The following is a 20,000-nucleotide window of genomic DNA, read 5'->3' on the forward strand; positions in this document are numbered from 1 at the left end:
TGGCGGCTTCAATAAATGCTTTATGTTTTTTTATATTATTTTTTTTTTGGTGTGTTTTTTGTTGTTGGCTGAATAAGGGTTTTGAGCTCGAAACGTTCTGTGTTTGGTATATTATTGTTCTTTTTTAAAGTTCTATCAGACATATCAAACCTACGGATAAATACACACAAATTAAACTATCTGTAACTCTGAAGTTAACGCTTAGATGCAACGAAATTGACGTCAAACAGGTTTTCGTTTTTGTTTTAAGACAGCGATTTTAACTGTCACTAAATTTTATCAATCAGATTACACACGTTTAAGTTTACACATAGATTTGTGTGTTGGTACGTTATGCCAGGCTGGTGGATGTTGTGAATAGTTCAACTAATAGCTTAGCATCAATTGTCATTTAGGGTTAGTTTTTTTTGTTTTGTTGTTTTTTTTTTATGAAAACCTACTGGCGGTGTTAGAAACAAATACAAGGAGCTGAATGACGTAAACGTCATTATTTCTATGTTTGCATGTATTTCAAATTTCAATATACTTGAGCATTTATAGATAGTATGCAGATGACGTCACTCACGCCTTTGTTATTGTTTTTGCCATCCGCGTTTGTGAGTTGTTCTCACTAAACTGTATTAACCAGACTATAAAAGTTCATGGTTACACAGAGTTTGTGTGTTGGTCCGTTATACTTCCGGATGGCAATGTTGTGAATTCCTTGGCCAAGCGCATTCTATCTATACAGGGCAATATCCACTACACGTGCTAAAAGTGCTTTAAAAAGGGTTAGTGACCAACAGCACAACAGCACGTTACATGCAAAACGAGAAATGATGTCTGTTAGGCGATATAACAATTTTTTTCCTACATAGACAACGCTGGTAACAGCCATATAATCATTTTACACCTCAGTACAGCGCGAGAATGTGTCTAAAAAGCCGTTACCAAGGTCTCATCTGTTCGCCCAGCGTGACTCAAACCCGGGACCTTCTGATACAAAAGCGAGTGTCATTTTACTAGATCACATAGCTGCACAAAAATTCATAGCCGAATAAATTTTTTTTTGATATTCAATGTCAAATGTGACCCCTCGCTTCAAAACGGTATTATATCGGGAATATTAAGATGCTAAAAATGGAATTTGTAGCCAGAAATATCAGACTTAGGTTGAGTTTGTATGTTTTATTGAGGAGAATGAATATCATATTTCAGGGTACCAATACTATTATTTCAAATCATTGACCCAGTTTAGCGTTAATTTCGGCTTTTTAGCATCTGGTTCATCCCGTCATAATACCGTTTTTAGACGATGAGTAACAAATATCCTATAATATCTCATTTCCATAAACATGTAGATAGAAAAAATGTTAATCTAAGAGGTAAAGAATTCTATTATGCAAAATATCACAACGACACGAAAGCAGGCAGATATTTTCTATGACGTGGCTACAATGGGCGGGGGATTTCATGTTTCATTGAGTAATTTTTCCCCAGTAAATCAGAAGTTGGGCAATCGCGACTATAATAATAGATTTCAAAAGTTTATTTATAGGCACTTGCCAATATAACCCATACAAGAATATAATATTTTCATCAGCAAATCAAGTAAGCAATACCAATAATAAAGCAAGGCAAACAATGACAATAATTATAATAATAATAATAATAATAATAATAATAATAATAATAATAATAATAATAATAATAATAATAATAATAATAATAATAAATAATAATAATAATGATAATAATAATGATAATTATAATGGTATAATATTAACAATGTAAAGTTATCTAAAGATTTAATTAATAGATTAGTTATTTGATAGGTCGAATTATAAATTAATTATTTAAAAAAAATCCTTGGTACAACTCAAATAATTCACATTTTATGAATCAACATAAAATACGACATGACAACAATGATTTTTTATATGGTACTATGAGATTTGTTTACTCAAGTTAGTAATAGAATGGGGACTCAATTAAATGGAAACGATCTTGAAATTGAAACGGTCAGATATTCCGGTTTTCCTTGAAATAGACTGTTTGATAGATCTTTTAGAAGTCTTATTTATATGTGTGTATTGTTACGCAAATGGTAAATAGCCAGAGGAAGGAGCAGAGAGGAAGGAGAATGGACACACACACATACACACATACACACACACACACACACACACACAGAGAGAGAGAGAGAGCGAGAGAGAGAAAGAGAGAGAGAGCGAGAGAGAGAGAGAGAGGTAGAAAATGGATAGAGAAAGGGATGTGTAGATCTTTTTAAAATTCATTATGTAGACAGCAGTTATGAGAGAGACAGAGAGAGAGAGAGAGAGAGAGAGAGAGCGAGAGAGCAGAGAGAGAGTGAGGTATATATATATATATATATATATATATATATATATATATATATATATATATATATATATATATATATATTTGCGGACAATATGCCAACTGACGACGTGGATGAAAGCTACAGAAACATATGTTTGGCCACATATAAGTGAGTGATCCCATTTATATATATATATATATATATTATATATATATATATATATATATTATATATGTGTGTGTGTGTGTGTGTGTGTGTATATATATATATATATGGAGAGAGAGAGAGAGAGAGAGAGAAGGAGAGAGACACACAAAGGAGATATATATATATATATATATATATATATATATATATATATATATATATATATATATATATATATATATATATTAGGAAGACAAGGGAATGGAGATGGTGACAGGGAAAATCCATAGATAGAGAGACTAGATACAAAATGAAGAATAGAAAGAGGGAGAAAGACAATTGAACGTGAGATAAAGATACTGAATAATGGAAAAACAGATACAGATATCGATAGAACGATGTTGACGTCACTCGGGTCTTTATTATATTGTTATTTGTCATCCGCCTTTATGGGTAATTCTCAATAGATAGTATGCAGATGACGTCACTCAGGCCTTTGTTATTGTTTTTGCCATCCGCGTTTGTAAGTTGTTGTATTAAACAGACTATAAAAGTTCGTGGTTACACAGAGTTTGTGTGTTGGTCCGTTATACTTCCGGATGGCAATGTTGTGAACTCCTTGGCCAAGCGCATTCTATCTATAGACTGTATTAACCAGGCTAAAAACGTTTAAGGTTACAAATAGTTTTGTGTGTTGGTACGTTATACTTCAGGGTGACAATGTTGTGAGCTTTTTAGCCGAGCGCACACTATCAGTTTAACGGACCAACACGCAAAACTATGTGTAACCATGAACTTTTATAGTCTGGTTAATACAGTTAAGTGATAATTACTCATAAACGTGGATGGCAGAAAAAACAATAACAAAGACCGGAGTGACGTCAACTTCATTCTATCTATTGAAAGAGAAAGAGAGAGGGAGACCGAGGTATAAAAGGAACGAAATTGACGTCACTCGACTCTTTGTTATTGTTTTAAGCCATCCATTTTTATGAGTAGTTCTCACTAAATTGCATTAATCAGACTATAAACGGTCAAGGTCACACATAGTTTTAGTGTGTCGATAACCTGTATCCCGGTGGTGGATGTTGTGAGTTTTCTTTAACTCTCTCCTTACCAACCATTTTCAACATTTTGCCCTAAATTTCACACCCAACTAACACAACATATTATATTATAATATTAGCAGTAAAGTTCTTGCGATACATAGAATTTCTTTAGCAAAACATGCTCTACAACACACTGTTCATTTTCTTTAAATTTTATGATGTACAAGAGAAATTTGAATAAGGAAAATGATCGTTGTGTCGTAACGAATATGACGATTTTCCTCTAGTTGGTAAGGAGAGGGTTAAGTAAACGCAGTGCGCAAATGTACAATTAAAAAGACGAGGAAATATAGATAGTATGCAGATTGTAACAAAGTGACCGTTGCCCCGATGTTACTTAAGCGCCTGAGTGAGTTCGCAATGCGTCCACTACGCACTCAGTCCGTCGCCTTTACCTATTATTGTCAATGAACACAAACAGGGACGTAACACACCGACAAGCAAACAAGTGATGTACAGTTTTATATCAAATGGTTTATTTATGTATTGAATAAAGAGAAATAATGAAAGAAAAGGAAAAGAAGTAGGTCTTATTCATATATAGTAGTAATGATGTATTACAAAATAAAGGGTTGGAATATGAAGATAGAGCAGAAGAAATAATGAAGAGAATAATTGAAGAAGAACAGAAATCACAAAATAAAATATAATACTGTATCTCTAAGGGCGCCCTTACCTTAATTTAGCATCTAATCTAACACATAACATGACGACAGCAACCAAGGCAGGACAGCAAAGATGATAAGTATAGTTTCCGATGGATGAAGAATGTCTTATCAAATGTTTATCGATCAAATGTGTAAAATTGTTTTCTTTCGTTCACAAATAAGCACTGTTCCTTGTATTGTTAATGTTTCTTTGATTTCTTCAAAATATTAATGTTTGATTTCAAATCAACGTTAAAACAGCCTCACGGCAACCTTAGGTCACCCTCAAGCCAGCTGGCTTCACTAAATAAGGAAGGATATAGAAGGATTAATTAATCAAAACCAAATATTATATCAATCTATTAATAAAAGTTGTAAATCAACAAAACTGAATACCAGTGAACACACTTAGTTAATGCCATTATATTTATGGACTCACTATACTAAAATCAAAATTCCTCATCAACTATCAGTTACCCCCATTAGGGGACCATTGATAAAATAACACAAAATATAACTCGGATTTCACAACAAATATTCATTTTGAAATATTACCATAGCCAGTAAAACAATCTTAATTAAAATAAAAAGCCTCAAAGGCGTCACAATAACGACTTGGACGGAGAAATACTGCCACAAACAGTATCACCGCTGCCACAAACAGCATAAACTTTAAGAATTTATTTATTATAATTTTAGTGCTCTCTTCGAGTCACTAGCACGTCCGTCCAAGCCGGAGTCTTCAGTTCAACTGATCAAAATATCAGAATCTACAATTGAACCCTTGTTCAACGAAACATTCTGATTGGTCGAAATCTTAAATAATAGAACTAAATTAAAGACACCCACCTCTAACACCAAACTTCCGTTCCAACCCATCCCATATCAAATTCATTAACGGATAGTTTGCAATGCTTTAGAAATTTCATTACAACAAACCTATCAAATTACCCAAAAATCGAGCCCCCATGATGCACGTACATCCTTTCTCAAGGTAAAATCTAAGACTCGATGACAACAACAATGACGGAAAACACGGGGACATCAAAGCTCAACACAATGACTATAATCTGGGTATCAACCCTTACACCACAGTTATTTACAACGACGAATCTGGAAATCCACCCCTACACCTTAGTTATTTAAACTGACTTATCCATCAACCCCTGACATAAATCAACCCCTGACACAGATGACGTCACTCAGGCCTTTGTTACTGTTTTTGCCATCCGCGTTTGTGAGTTATTCTCACTAAACTGTATTAACCCGACTATAAAAGTTCATGGTTACACAGAGTTTGTGTGTTGGTCCGTTATACTTCCGGATGGCAATGTTGTGAACTCATTGGCCAAGCGCATTCTATCAAAATGAGAGTGAGATAGGGAAAGTGGATAACTCGAGAGAGATAGAGACAATGAAAGAGAAACAGGGATAGAGAGACGGGTATGAAGTGTAGTGATTTGTGAGAGTCTAAAGTTTGTTTAAAATAACTTCCTGATTTTTGGGTTATCCCGTTACTATAAATAGATGACAGGGAGGTTATATTATCAAAATGCCGACTTGCCGACGACCCAGACTAGACTCGAAGGAAAACAAACAACGTCATTGTACAAGGTCAATTATTTGGGGGTCACCCGACGTGTATACAAATGCAGGTCTGACATCCGAACCCTCTTTTGGGCCTAGTTTAACATTGTTGTAATGGACAATATTTTGAGTATTTTTTTTTTTTAGATTTCCATTACAATAATGAGCCCAAAAGGAATTAATCAGTAGATTTTTGACCAATCAGAACATGGAATTTGTGACACACTTTAACACGTGCTCGGACAAAGATAGTTGGTTGTTTATAAACATTAATGTGAATGAAATCGACCCCTCTCTGATCGTTGTGATTGTTTTTATACCGCCAAATGGGTGACTAGTTATCACACGATTTTCTCGAATATTATTATAAACATTAAAGCATAGATTTATAGATAGTTTGCGCTTGGCTAAGAAGCTCATAACATTGCCATCCGGAAGTATAACGGACCAACATACAAAACTGTGTGTATCCATGAACTTTTATAGTCATGTTAACACAGTTCAGTGAGCATTACTCATAAACGTGGATGGCAAAAAACAATAACAAAGACATTTATCTATAAATAAGGTAGATCAGTGGGTATTTTACTTACACACATACCATCGATAGTAAAAAAATGTGTCGTTTGTTATGTAAACCAATCACTCCTATTGTTTACATTATGAGGACTGTCCGAGAGGCGTGGTTATTTATGTCTCTATTCGGTTATCAGGCCTGCAAATAAGTGCACATTGGGGGCATCACTTTGTTGTGCTTTGTGATTGGTAACAATGGTGTTCTTTGAGTACAGATAATACGCGCTTGGCGAAGAAGCTCACAACATTGCCATCCGGAAGTATATCGGACCAACACACAAAACTATGTCTAACCTTAAACGTTTATAGATAGAATGCGCTTGGCCAAGGAGTTCACAACATTGCCATCCGGAAGTATAACGGACCAACACACACACTCTGTGTAACCATGAACTTTTATAGTCTGGTTAATACAGTTTAGTGAGAACAACTCACAAACGCGGATGGCAAAAACAATAACAAAGGCCTGAGTGACGTCATCTGCATACTATCTATAGTCCGGTGAATGTGGTATAGTGAGAATTACTCATAAAAGTGGTTGGCAACAAACAACAACAAGAACCCGAGTGACGCGGGGGGAGGGGGGGGGGGGGAGAGTGTGGATGTTTCCCATCCCTGTCTTGTTCTTCAGTTTGGGTTTGTTTGCTTTTTGTAGTTGTTTTTTTTTTTTTTAAACCATGAATGAACCCGGTGAATAGACTTGTTTTAATTTGATTAATAATGATAATCATAATATTGATAATAATAATAATGATAATAATAATAATATAATAATAATAATAATAATAATAATAATAATAATAATAATAATAATAATAATAATAATAATAATGATAATAATAATAATAATGAAAGATCATGCTCTATGATCTTCACATTACAAGAATGACAATCTAAAATATCACTATCATGCACATACACACACACAAACACACATAAACAAACACACACACACATAGACAAATAGACACACTTTCAGTTATGGCTTGAAAGAAGAAGAATAAACAAATATAAAACATGAAAGCCTATAGATAGTATGCAGATGACGTCACTCAGGCCTTTGTTATTGTTTTTGCCATCCGCGTTTGTGAGTTGTTCTCACTAAACTGTGTTAACCAGACTATAAAAGTTCATGGTTACACAGAGTTTGTGTTTTGGTCCGTTACACTTCCGGATGGCAATGTTGTGAACTCCTTGGCCAAGCGCATTCTATCTATAGATAGTATGCGTTTGGCTAAGAATCTCATAACATTGCCATCCGGAAGTATAACGGACCAACACACAAAACTGTGTGCATCCATGAACGTTTATAGTCGGGTTAATACAGTTCAGTGAGCATTACTCATGAACGCGGATCGCAACAAACAATAACAAGAACCCGAGTGACGCGGGAGGGGGGGGGGGGGGGGGGGGAGTGTGGATGTTTCCCATCCCTGTCTTGTACTTCAGTTTGGGTTTGTTTGCTTTTTGTCGTTGTTGTTTTTTAAAACCATGAATGAACCCGGTGAATAGACTTGTTTTAATATTTGATTAATAATGAAGATAATCATAATATTGATAATAATAATAATGATAATAATAATAATAATAATAATAATAATAAATAATAATAATAATAATAATAATAATAATAATAATAATAATAATAATAATAATAATATAATAATAATAATAATATAATAATAATAATAATAATAATAATAATAATAATAATAATAATAATAATAATATAATAATAAATAATAATAATAATAATAAATAATAATAATAATAAAATAATAATAATAATAAGTAAGAATAAGAATAAGAATAAGAATAATAATAATAATAATAATATAATAATATAATAATAATAATAATAATAATATAATATAATAATAATATAATAATAATAATAATAATAATAATATAATAATAATATAATAATGAAAGATCATGCTCTATGATCTTCACATTACAAGAATGACAATCTAAAATATCACTATCATGCACATGCACACACACAAACACACACACATACACAAACAGACACCCTTTCAGTTATGGCTTGAAAGAAGAAGAATAAGCAAATATAAAACATGTAGCCTATATGTCAAATAAATGTGAGCCATTGATAGAGACTTTAAAATATGATTTTGTAAAAAAGTAATGTTCAAGCTTTGATTTAAAACATCGACACTTGATTAACAAGAATACATATTTGATGCGTGTGCCCAACCGACTCATAACGGTATTATTTTGGAATAAATATAATTCTTAGAATTAGAATTGTAACTATCGTGCGGCTATGTGGTCTAGTGGTATGACACTCGCTTTCGGATCGGGAGGTCCTGGGTTCGAGCCTGGCTCAGGGCATAGTTGAGTCCTTGGAAAATGTTCTTTACTCACATTATCTCACTGCACTCAGATGTAAAATGAATGCCAGGCCGTTAACAGCGTTGTCTCTGTTCGAGAAAAATTGTAATATCGCCTAACAGGCGTCATGTCCAGTTCTACATGTTACATGTTACTGTTGGGCAGGGACCCCTTGTAAATGTCTTCGAGCACGTTAAGTGGATATTGCGCTATATAAATGCTCAATTTTTATCGTCAAAGAAAAAAAGAGATGAGACTTTGAATTAAACTTTTTATATCTTATTAGACATTAGGCCTATGATTATTTATTTAAGTAACAAGAACAAATAATTCAAATTAATGGCCATTTAAATTTTAACTGAAATTCGTTTTTGGCATTATTCAAACCTCAAAATATGTACTTACCGTTTTGACACGAAAGTCTCAAATTAATGGATTTTGGTATTCACAACAGTTTTGTCATTTTTTTCTTTTTTTTTTCTTTTTAAAGCTCATGAAAACAACACTCAGGTTTGTTTTAATTTTATTTCTGAATGGGATTTTTGACCTGTGGGCAGGGATATACTTGTTGTGTATTCTATCTCCCTGCGTCTGTTTTCCAATTGCTTTCTGTCTCTAACTGGGTGGAGTTCCCGACCTCCCATAAGTGGGCAGGGCGGTACTTACTGTGTCTTATATCCTCAATCTCTGTTTTCGAATAGCTCTCTGTCTTTGTCTTGGAATAAGATTACAGTAATCAGCTGAGTGGGGTTCCCGACATCCCATAGTCGGCAGGGAGGTACTTGCTGTGTTTTTTATCCCCCTACATATGTTTTCCAATTGCTTTCTGTCTTTGTCTTGGAATGAGATTACTTGGTTTTGTCCTGACCCTGGCCGGAGTCCTTGGGTACGAGGGAAACAGTCGAATCTATAGTTTTAGTTTTGGAAGATGATATTTTTTTTCCCTTGTAAATCATCTCTCTGTTATGTACCTACTGTAATAATCTTTTAACATATGATTTGTAAATATTTGAGTGTACTACTCTTAGTGGGATCTTGGGCTGGTGTCTGGTTGAGACACATGAATCGGGTGAGAGAATGTGAGGAACGAGATTTTACTGCGGCGAAACTTAAAACTTAACATTTATTTTCGAGGCTAAATTAATGTCGCAAAAGTTGCATGATAAAATTCGTACTCAAGGGAGATTATCCTTTAAAAACGATGTCGTTCAATATTAAATAAGTTATGTCCCTTGAATGTTAACGTAACAGTCCAATGTTTTCTCGTGTTATCGTCTGCTTTGGTTCAATTAATTTAGCACACACAGAAAAAAAAGAAAGAAAAAAAAAAGTTTTTTTTCAAACCAAAAAAAATTTTTTTTTAAATGATTCTATTTTGGAAATTTGTAAAGTATCTAAAATATGCCCTTTCTATTTCGCCTTATCGACCATACAGAATTCATTTATCTCGCGAGTGTCATAGGTTTGATAATTTTAGCCAAGATGAGGGTAATTGGATTCAATAGTCTGATGCCCAGTAACGGCGGCCATCGTTGGTCTAAACAAATAAATTCAGTACTTTTTATTCCTCATGCTGGCTAGACCTTATCATATGTCTTGTGATCAGAATGTGTAAAAGTCAAAACATGATCAGATTTATAATGGGTTTTTTTTTTTCTCCTCTGGATACGCTTTTATGCTTGTTGGAGAAATACTTCATAAGGGCGTCCGCCAAGGTTCCGATAGTTTAGAGCCAGTTACCAAGTTACCATGTGTCATTACGAGGGAAGTGACGTCACGATTGTTGAAGCGTACTAGAATCGATTGATAATTGAAGTAAGAGTTTTCTGGCAACATTTTTAATTACTTGTTTTTCAAGAGTGCGACAGTTAACTAGTTCAAGTATTTTATGACCTTTAAACTCAATTAGATTCAATAGCCTGATGTCACGTCGCCCAGCAACGGCGGCCATCGTGGTTCTAAACAAAGAAAATCGGTAGTTTTTATTTGACGTATTCCATCCACGTTTATGAGTAATTCTCACTAAACTGTATTATCCAGACTATAAATGTTCAAGGTTACACATAGTTTTGTGTGTTGGTCCGTTCTACTTCCGGATGGCAATGTTATGAGCTTCTTAGCCAAGCGCATACTATCTATAGATGGAACGAAGATAACGTCACTCATCTCTTTGTTATTGTTTTGAGGCAGCCATTTTTATGAATAGTTATCACTAAACTGTATTAATCAGACTATAGATAGAACGAAGATGGCGTCACTCAGGTATTTGTTATTGGTTTTTGCCATCCATGTTTATGAATAATTTTCACTATGAACCCGACTAGAAACGTTCAAGGTTACACAAAATAGTTTTATGTGTTGCTCCGTTATAGATCGTATGTGCTTGGCTAAGAAGTTCACAACATTGCCATCCGGAGGTATAACGGACCAACACACAAAACTGTGTGTAACCATGAACGTTATAGTCAGGTTAATACAGTTTAGTGAGAATTACTCATAAACGCGGATGGCAAAAAACAAATACAATGACCTAAGTGACGTCAACTTCAAACAATCTATACTTCCAGGTGGCAATGTTGTGAGTTTCTTAGCCAAGGCAACGCTATTTATAAACGGTACACACAGTTCTGTATGCTTTTACGTTTTTTCCTGCTGGCATTGTGTTGAGTATTTTAAGTCAACGCATTGTATCAATATGTGAATATAAAGTGAAGAGGGGTTTTTTTCATATTGTGAATTTCAGGGGGTTTTCTGCACAAAAAGAAACTTGTCTTTCTCCTAAATAAAACATATAGATTTAGACAAAAGAGGAGGAGGATGAGAAGGAAGAAGCGGAGAAGGAGGAAGAAGAATAGGAGGAAGAGCAGGATGAGGAATAGAAGGAAGAGGAGGAAGAGGAGGGGGAGGAAGAGAAGTAGGAGGAGGAGGAGTAGGAGGAGGAGCAGGAGGAGGAGGAAGAAGAAGAAGAAAAAGAAAAAGAGGAGAAGGAGGAGGATGATGATGATAATGATGATGATGAGGAGGAGGAGTGAGGATGGGGAGGAGGAAGTGGCTCGGAGAGGCAGATGAAGAAGAAGAAGAATAGGGAGAATAGGAAGAAGAATAAAATAAAGAGATAAAGGAGGTTGAGGATGCCGGTGCAGAGGAGGAAGAGGAGAGGAAATTAAGGAGCAGGAAGAGGAAAAGCAAGAGCCTTTTCCAAGGACTTTTATGCCCCGAGCGAGGCTCGAACCCAGCAACTTCCGATCCGAAAGCGAGTGTCATACCACAAGACCACATAGTCGCACAAAAGGAATAAAGAAGAAGAAGAAGAAGAAGAAGAAGAAGAAGAAGAAGAAGAAGAAGAAAAAGAAGAAGAAGAAGAAGAAGAAGAAGAAGAAGAAGAAGAAGAAGAAGAAGAAGAAGAAGAAGAGAGGAACTATGTTCTCAATATCATTATAGGTTAAAATTCTTGGTATCGATATCATATCTATGAATTGACATAACAAATCGATAATATCGTGGGTATTGCCACACAATGGAAAACAGTTTTATATTATTTTGGCCAGAAAACTCGTCCTTCACATATCGATCGATTAAAATGACTCTAATCTTGACAGGAATGGGGGTTGAGCGTAGGGTTAACAACCCACCTCATAAAAAGCAAACTGTTACAGAAACAGAAACCAGACATAAATCCACAACCGGCGGCAGCAGAGAAGCGGACCAGAATACTGAAGAATTAAAGGAAGCAGGCCTGTCCTGGAATACAGCCACCGCAAAAGCAGCCGATCGCAAAAAATGGAGATGTCTGGTGGATGCCCTATGTGCCTCAAGGCCCGAAGAGGATTAAGTAAGTAAGTAAGTAATCTTGACAGACTTTCTCAAACCTTGTCCCAGATACAAAAAAAAATTTTTTGATATGATTATTCATTTTAATCGATCGATATTTGAAGAACCAGTTTTTTGGCCAAAATTAGAAAACGTGTTTTTCAGAACAGCTCAGATAATATGAGATAGTCAAGCGTTTCTAATGATCACTTAAGGTATTGGATAACATACTCAGGAGACTGCAGACTAATCGTTATACCATTATTGTAATATCGTTAATTTCATCATTATCATTATCATCATTGTCACATTAGAATTATTATCATCATTGTCTGTATATTGCAACTGTCATAAACGTTTAACTCATCAACTTGTTACCGTAATTATGATCATAAACACGATGATTACGATGATGATAATGATGATGTTGATGATGATGATGATGATGATGATGATGATGATGATGATGATGATGATGATGATGTTGATACTACTACTACTACTACTATTACTACTACTACTACTATTACTACTACTACTACTACTACTACTACTACTACTACTACTACTACTACTACTGTTGCTGCTTCTGCTGCTGCTACAACTACTACAACTACTACTTCTACTACTACTACTACTACTACTACTACTACTACTACTACTACTACTACTACTACTACTATTACTACTACTACTACTACTACTACTACTACTACTACTACTACTACTACTACTAATGCTGCTGCTGTTGCTGCTTCTGCTGCTGCTACTACTACTACAACTACTACTTCTACTTCTACTACTACTACTACTACTACTACTACTACTACTACTACTACTACTACTACTACTACTACTTCTACTACTCCTACTACTACTACTACTACTACTACTACTACTACTACTACTACTACTACTGCTGCTGCTGCTGCTGCTACTTCTACTACTACTACTATATACTACTACTGCTACTACTACTACTACTACGACTACTACTACTACTACTACTACTACTACTACTACTACTACTACTACTACTACTACTACTACTACTACTACTACTACTACTACTGCCACTTATAATAATAATAATAATAATAATAATAATAATAATAATAATAATAATAATAATAATAATAATAATAATAATAATAATAATAATAATAATAGATTGCAAACACAACAATACCAAGAAAAATAATAAATGAAGTTCAGATAAACCATGCACAATCTTTACCGATGATAACGACGCTGTAAGTACTGTATTCAAAGTCATTTTTTATACTTGGACAAACGTCTCACGACTTTATGCGAAGTAATCAATACAAACAACGTTCATCAACAACAACAACCTTAGCAAACAACAAGAAAAACAACATCAAACGCCAATTTAACACCAACAACCACAACAACAACCTTAGCAACAGGGGAAAAAACTATCTCAACAACAAGAAAAACAACAGCAACAGCAGTAGCAACATAACAAAAAAAAGCAACTGCAACAACAATATCAACAACGACAGCAATTACAATAAACAGCAACTACAACAGTAACAACTGTAACAAAAGCAACAACAACTGTAACAACAACACACTTTTATAACGAAATTATCGAACCTAAACAACCGAAAGATAATTATGATTTAACGTTGCAAAGATTCTGCCCGTTTGGAAAACTTAAAATGTTACAAGCGCATTTGTTTTATATAGCGCTAACAGTGCTCAAAACGCTTTACTAGGAGTCCCTGGTCAACAGCAAAACTTTACAGTAAGACAGGGCATGAACCTGTTAGACGATATTAAATATATTTATTTTGAACAAAGCTCTTAACGGGTCAGGTGAGTACGGTGAGAGAATGTCAGTAAAGAGCTTTTTCCCAGGACTCAAGTATGCGTCGAGCGAGGCTCTAACCGACGACCTTCCGATCCGAAAGCGAATGTCATACCACCACGAGACCTTATAGCGCAAAAATTTGACAATGATTTTAATGTCAATGTTGCTGCTCGAAGCTCGAAGAAATAAGTAACAATGTGAAATTGAATATAAGCTTCAAATTAATATACGAAAGAGATAAAATTGACGTTTAGGGTTTCCCCTTTATCAACAAAACCGGATGAATGAAACACTACAGGCGAATGAGACAATGCCACTACCACATTATCTCATTCGTCTGAAGTGTTTTATTCATCCGGTTTTATTGATAAAGGGAACATCCGAAACGTCCATTTTATCTGTTTTCGTATAATAAATTGAAGCCTACATTCAATTTCACATTGTTATTTATTACAATGATTTTAATGAGTCGAAAGAAAAAAAATATTACTTAAAGTTATCAATAATAGACATTTTAGAGTGTTTACAGTAATCTTTCTTCAGGTCACTGATGATATCGATATGATAGGATGTAACACTGGGCCCATCCCAAAATGATCACACCCTGGTGTTCATTGCATCTATCTCCCAAACTGTCAGTCTTCCATCCCCGTCTTTACTAGGGAACAAACCGGTTTATCAAAGGGCTAGACCGATAAAGGTTGATTACCGAAACACTTGAGATGTACGCGTTATCAGTACCTTTCTTGGCATGAGTGAAATGCGATAATTATCAATTAAGGAATGATAACTTTGTCTTCAATGACCCGTAAGAATTAACAACGAGATGATAGTCACAAGCGATCCCGCACTGACTTTTGTGATGGAAAGGCAGTAACCTATATTATGATACTGTGCGGCTATGTGGTCTAGTGGTATGGCACTCGCTTTCGGATAGGAAGGTTCTGGTTCGAGCCTCGCTCGGCGCATAGTTGAGTCCTTGGAAAAGCCTCTTTACTCACTTTCTCTCACCTTACTCTGAGTACCTGGCCGCTAATAGCGTTGTCTCTGTCGGGGAAAAAAATGTCATATCGCCTAACAGGCATTATGTCTCATTTTACTGTTACGACGTGTTGCTGTTGGTCACGGACCCCTTGTAGTGAATGACATATTTAAATATTTAAATAACCTAAGAATGTTCCAAAAGTGATGTTAAAAGCAGCCCAGATCTCATACGCACGGGTCGGCCGGCCAAGGAGAATCGCGATACGTGGAGAGAGCTGCTGACCGGCAACGTGCTCAAGCCAGGCCCTCTATATAGTGTTCCAGGCCGGGAAGCAGGTCCGGAAAAGGGATAGAATAAAAAACTACCAGGCCGACTTTTTAAACATTTTTATTGACTCCAGCATATTTAAAATGTATCACAATGTTATTTCAATATTTTTCCACTACATCATATTGTTTTGAAATAGAATATTATGACCGAAAAACGGATTTGAAGTGAGAACTATTTTACATCTCCGCCGCTATTATTTTAACTAAAGGTATCGCATACGCAATCAGGCCTACGATCATTCCGCCTTTTGTATCGCTATTTCTTCCCGTTGTTCCGCCATTGTTCTGACAACAATGCCTTGATCTGCTAACAAAAGAAAGTTTGTTTCAACTATTTACGGATCGTTGCCTCTCTACAAGATGGATATAAAGACGTCTAATTCCCTTTGAGTGTTGCTCTCTTCAATTTTCAGCGTATCCCAAACAAAGGTGAGTTTTTGTCGCGAGTTTTGAGTGTAGAGTGTGAGTGTGACGAGTGACAATGAGAATGACTGGTAAAAATGGAATGCGAGTTTGGATTACAAAGAGAGTTTTATCTAACTCACAGCTGACTGTTAAATGAAAAAGTAGGTAGATAGACGTCTTAAATGAAGATCAAACTTCCGAAAGCTCCTACATCCCCGGTATTCTTGTATTTTATAATGTTCTAGAGTACTATCTAGATAGTAGGCGGTTTGGGAAGGGGGAAACTTTTTTTAAAAGTTTGTTTCCCCCCTCCCAAACTCCCTACTAGAACATATAAAAAAAGTTTCCCCATTCCCATTGAAACCCCCTACTAGAACAAGAATACTGGGGATGTAGGAGCTTTCGGAAGGCTTCCCGTCAATCTATCTTACTTAGACTAGGCAGTTCGACTGCAAACGGGGCTGATTGTGTCCCAACTCTCAGCTAGCCCATGCCATAGTCATAGGGAAGTTGTGACTGGAAATTGAGGTGGACGTCTTAAAATATGACGTAACATTTTGGCAACACTCATATATTTAAAACCTTTAATTAATCTATTATTATTATTATTATTATTATTATTATTATTATTATTATTATTATTATTATTATTACTGTCTACGTACACGGTAACTGGGCACCTATCACTATCATTCGTTTACTGCGTCTTTATCTGTTTATTGTTTGTTTTTGTTAGTTTTTTTCCCTCTTTTTTTGTTACCTATTTTTGTTGTTGTTTTTCAAAAAAATTTTACCATGATGTTTAAAAAAAAAACTTCGATTTTAATTTTCTAAAATTATCTATTTATTTGAGATCAGTATTTGTGGGCCTTGTTTCTTAATGGGGCTATGTGGTCTAGTGGGCAGCTATGTGGTCGAGCGGTATGACACTCGCTTTTTGATCGGAAGGTCCTTGGTTCGAGCTTCGCTTGGCGATAGTTGAGTCCTTAGAAAAGGCTCTTTACTCACATTTTCTCACCGTACTCAGGTTTAAAAAAATGAGTATCTGGCCCTTAACAGCGTTGTCTCTGTCCGAAAAAATTGTATTATCGCCTAACTGGCGTCATGTCTCGTTCTCCATGTTACGTGTTGCTGTTTGTCAGAGACCCCTTGTAAAGCGCTTTGAGCATGTTTAGTGGAGATTGTACTATATAAAAGCTCAATTTAATTTTAATGAATTTAATTCGTACTTCCTTACAAAGGGGTAGGCTGTCCCATCATTGTTTATATTTATTCACCTTATCTACACCATTCACACTACACATCTCTTATTCGTCTTGTTTTGTTGATAAAGGGGAAACCAGAAACGTCCACAGTATGTCTTCGTCTAATAAATTGAGGCTTACAATTCAACACTTATCGTTATTTTTTAGATGATGTGTAATGTGTACATGTATCTTGTAGTCCTGCTTAAAACAATTGACATTAATCTCTACCCTAATTTCAAATGGTTACTATAAACTAATGTATCTACCTTTTATTTTTTTTTCCCCACAGTATTTGATAACCAACAGTTCGTTCCATGATGGTGAACAAGTGCTGTGTCCCTGGATGTGACAGTAATTATTACAGACTTAATTGTGCGCCAAAAAAGGCATCTTGTTTTGAATTCCCGAAAGATGCAGAACAAAGGAATTCATGGATTAGAAAAATTCCCCGGGAAAACTTGGTTGTGACAAAGTTTACTGTTGTTTGTGAAAAACACTTTCAGGAAGATGATATTATACGTTTTAAAGTCGTTCCTGAAAAAAATGGACAACCACAGAAAACTGTTCGCAGGAAGCGTTTGAAGTTGAAAGCTGGTGCCATCCCATCAGTTTTTCCAAATCTTCCCTCTTACCTCACTACTACCCCTTTGCCTCAAAGGGAAAGCCCCAGGAGTAAGAGACAGAGACTTGAGGAGAGAGAAGAGGAAAGTTTTAACGTTTTTTTAGAACAAGATAAAATTTTAAGTTTTGAGCATTTTAAAAATGAAGTGTGTGGATTTCTGCAAAAGTGGAAATATAATGATATTTGTTATACTTTAAAAAATGATTCTGTATATTTGTATGCCACTGCATCGACTGATTCGGATGGATTAACGATTCCTTTTAGTATATGTGTAAAAAATGATTTGAAACTAGATGTGTGGTTAAAAAATGTTCTTGTTTGTAAAAATGACTTGAAATGGATAATTCCGGACTCTAAGCTGTCTACTTGGAGCCAGTTAGAAAATATTTTAAGCCATTATTCTGCAACAGATTTTACATCTTCCTATAATTCAACATTTCATCAGGCAATTAAATTGTTGAATGTCTGCAGAGACAAAAATAATGATGATAGTAATAACAAAGTTTTTGATTTTTTAATTGATCAGTTAAATTTGATAAATCTGTCTCCATCACAGCGTAGATTTTCTGCTGAATGTATGATTGCTTCTTTTTGTATTTATTCAAATTCCCCGACAACTTATCGTAAGTTAAGGGATTCTTTACTTATTCTTCCCAGTGTGCGATATTTACGTTTATTATCTAGCACTGTATCTTTAAAATCAGTCTGATTGCCAATGATTTTTTAGTGAATGAAATTAAGTACCTGTCAGATAAAGATTTGTATGTTAATCTTCTTATTGATGAAGTTCATGTCAAGTCGAAATTATCCTACAGAGGGGGGCAATTAATTGGACAGGCTACAAATGATCCTGAAAATCTTGCCAAGTCTATGCAATGTTTTATGATTTCTTCTGTCATGTCTAATAAGAAATTAATTGTTGGAATGTTTCCTGTTGTAAAGATGACTTCAGATTTCTTGTTTGAAACAACAAATGATGTAATTTTTAATGTTTGTAAAGCTGGATTTAATGTCATCAGTGTCATTTCTGATAACAATAGAATTAATCGAAAGATGTTTTCTTTACTGACTAAAGACTCAGAAACTAATTTTTTTATACCTAATCCTATTGACAATTCTCTCAAGATTTTTTTATTGTTTGACTCTGTTCATCTTCTCAAATCAATTCGAAATAATTGGTTGAATGTTAAAAACGATAGTCAAACTTTTACTTTCCCCAATTTAGATAGTGAAGTCATAGATAGCAAATGTATTTCTCATGCTTCCTTTTCTGATTTAAAGCATTTATACAGAGTTGAAAAGTCCCAACTTCTAAAAGAGGCCCCTACCTTAACCTGGAAATCACTATTCCCACACTCTTTAGAGCGTCAGAAAGTCAGTTTAGCCCTTAAGATATTTAATGAAACCAATATTGCTGCTTTGAAAACCTTAGGTCCTCATTCAGCTTTCACATCTTGGGAGGGTACTGTTAATTTCTTGACTATAGTTTGTCGTTGGTGGATATGGTTAATATACATCACCAGTATTATGGAGGAATAAGATTAAACCAGATGCCTCTCCTTTCTTCTCTTGTGAAGATGAAAGACTGAGTTGGTTACTAAAAATGTCTTCATGGCTCAAGAAATGGAACCAGATGCATAAAGAAACTAAGTGTGGTTTTTTGTCTTCAGATACATTTTATGCTTTGTCCCATACATTAGAATGTCTAGTTGAATTGATAAGATATGTTTTAACTAAACTTAATTTTAAATTTGTTTTGACTGGAAAATTTCAGACTGATGATCTTGAGGCTCGTTTTGGTCAATATAGGCAGTTATCAGGTGGAAATACTTTGATTTCTGTGGAAGAGATTCTTCAGAATGAAAGAAAATTAACTATAAAGCAGCTTTTAACTATTCATTCTTCCTCTAAAGGCAGCATTCCCTTAAATGTTAAATGTTTTTTATCTGAGTTCTCTTCAGATAATTTGGATGAAAGTGACATGCTTTTCATTCAAAATTTTCCTTTTGAAAATGTTGAAATTC

The 20,000-nt window shown here is 34.9% G+C and overlaps 1 protein-coding gene across 1 annotated transcript; it reads left to right on the top strand.

Moving 5' to 3' along the window:
- Positions 1–15,972: 15,972 nt before the first annotated feature.
- LOC144975222 (uncharacterized) lies at positions 15,973–19,470 on the top strand. The gene is made up of 2 exons (XM_078919087.1): positions 15,973–16,131; positions 17,644–19,470. Exon 2 carries the CDS (start codon positions 17,669–17,671, stop codon positions 18,683–18,685), a length of 1,017 nt encoding a protein of 338 aa, XP_078775213.1. The 5' UTR covers positions 15,973–16,131; positions 17,644–17,668; the 3' UTR covers positions 18,686–19,470.
- The last annotated feature ends 530 nt before the right edge of the window (positions 19,471–20,000 follow it).

This window comes from Berghia stephanieae, chromosome 6, assembly GCF_034508935.2.
Source record: "Berghia stephanieae isolate SIO BIC M18660-M18661 chromosome 6, UCSD_Bste_1.3, whole genome shotgun sequence".
Taxonomy (NCBI): domain Eukaryota; kingdom Metazoa; phylum Mollusca; class Gastropoda; order Nudibranchia; family Aeolidiidae; genus Berghia; species Berghia stephanieae.

Excerpts from the sequence above, each read along its gene's own strand:
- LOC144975222 (XM_078919087.1), top strand. The coding sequence starts at position 17,669 with ATGATGGTGAACAAGTGCTGTGTCCCTGGATGTGACAGTAATTATTAC.